The sequence below is a fragment of the Carlito syrichta genome, unplaced genomic scaffold (genome assembly GCF_000164805.1).
Source record: "Carlito syrichta isolate Samal-C Ts95f unplaced genomic scaffold, Tarsius_syrichta-2.0.1 Scaffold301813, whole genome shotgun sequence".
Classification (NCBI taxonomy): Eukaryota; Metazoa; Chordata; class Mammalia; order Primates; family Tarsiidae; genus Carlito; species Carlito syrichta.
This window is the reverse complement of record NW_007245909.1, coordinates 9109-10997: the sequence shown is the minus strand read 5'-3', so window position 1 is coordinate 10997 and position 1889 is coordinate 9109. Positions and strand designations below refer to the sequence as shown.

At 39.8% G+C, this 1889-nt stretch overlaps 1 protein-coding gene across 3 annotated transcripts in view; it reads left to right on the top strand.

Annotated features, from left to right (window-relative positions):
- LOC103257599 (protein FAM60A) overlaps positions 1-1889 on the top strand; it is a 37356-nt gene that overhangs the window by 28008 nt on the left and 7459 nt on the right. For all 3 annotated transcript variants that reach the window (XM_021711014.1, XM_008055291.2, XM_021711015.1), the window contains one exon: positions 953-1052. In XM_021711014.1, coding sequence (XP_021566689.1) covers positions 953-1052 — 100 coding nt within the window. The remainder of the gene's footprint in view (positions 1-952; positions 1053-1889) is intronic.

Genomic DNA, 1889 nt, shown 5'->3' with positions numbered 1-1889 from the left:
TGGCGATCTTTCCGCCTTAGCCTTCCAAGTAGCTGGAAATACAGGCGCACGCTACCACACCCAGCTGATTTTTTTTGATTTATTGTAGAGATGAGGTCTCACCAAGTTGCCCAGGCGGATCTCGAACCCATGGGCTCAGGCAGTTCACTCACCTCAGCCTCCCAAGGCGCAGGATTACAGGCTGAGCCACCAAGCCCGGCTACACTCACGTTTTAAGACAATTCTGCCACTCTGGTTTTGTTTGTTGTGAAAATAGCATATTATGGCACATTATTTTACTCGGAGGGTGACATTTTGTTGCTTAGGAAGTATCCATATATTTCAAAAAAGATTAATTGGGCAGCCTTGTTTAAAACCATGATGACCAGGATCACTTATATGCTTTTATTTAATTTTATTTTTTCAATTAAAAAAAAATTTTTTTTTTTTTTTGAGTTGGAGTCCCTGTTGCCCAGGCTGGAGTGCAGTGGTGTGCTCTCAGCCACTGCAGCCTCGACCTGCTGGACTCAGGCAATCCTGCCTCAGCCTTCCAAGTAGCTGGAACTACAGGCACACGCTACTATGCCCAGCTAATTTTTGATTTATTGTAGAGATGAGGTCTCCTCAAGTTGGCCAGGCTGGTCTCGAACCTGTGGGCTCAGGCAATCCTCTCATCTAGGTCTCCCAAAGTGCTGGGATTATATTATAGGCTTGAGCCACCGTGCCTGACTTTATTTAATTTTAAAAACATTTCTTATTTAAAATAATCAAAATGCAGTAAATAGAATTGGTTCATTGGATCTAGAAATTGGATCTGAAATACACTATAGAGATGATGGAGCTGAATTCTTCAGAATGATTAAATTGCATCTGTAAACTATAAATGGCTGTAGGTTTTTCCCAAGAGAAATGTGTTTGCATGAATTCTTTAAGGTAAAGGAGACTGATAAAGGTTTGGTTGTTTTCATATCAGGTTGCATGAGACACGTTCAGGAGACATCTGCAATGCCTGTGTCCTGCTTGTGAAAAGGTGGAAGAAGTTGCCAGCAGGATCCAAAAAAAACTGGAATCATGTTAGTTCATCTTCTTTCTCAATTATACCTCTGTTATATTTACAGTAACATAAATTTCCTCCCTAATTTGGGAAGTAATATATCCGTAGGGTGGAAAAGTCTAAAAAGAATAAAGAAAAACACTAACTGCTGCTTAGGGTTATTCTCCTAACATTTTCTCATATTTGGAACAGAATAGCCTGGTATAGCATTTCCCTAAGGCTATGTCCAGTATTCCCCTTTTGGCAATTTTTAGGCTTAACCCAGTAATTCCCAGAGTTAATTAAACATGGATTCTTCTTTTTATCTCTCAGGATAACATGTTCATATAGATTCAGGTTAGTACTAATGAGCACATAGGTTTTAGAATCAAACTTGGATTTGAATCTTGCCTCATTTTGAGAACGGAATGAGATAGTGTATGTAAAGTATAATACATAGTAATCACTCAGTTAGATGGAAGCTGTTGTTAAATATATTTAAATCTAATTGAGATCAAACTGGCATGTTAATGTGTGTTCTGTTTGCCCTTTTCATAATATTTATATAAATTTTAAATTAAAAAAATATATATATTTTGAAATGAGGTCTCACTCTATTGCCCAGACTGGTCTTGAACTCCTAGGCTCAAGGAATCCTCTCACTTCAGCCTTCTAAATAGCTGGGGCTACAGGTGTGTGCCACCATGCCTGGCTTTTAGAATTTTTTTTTTGAGTTGAAGTTTCACTCCGTCGCCCAGACTGGAGTGCAGTGGCTGTTCCCTGCCGCCTCGGCCTTCCAAGTAGCCGAAATTACAGGCGCGCACTACCACGCCCGGCTCATTTTGATTTATTGTAGAGATGAGGTCTCGCCAAGTTG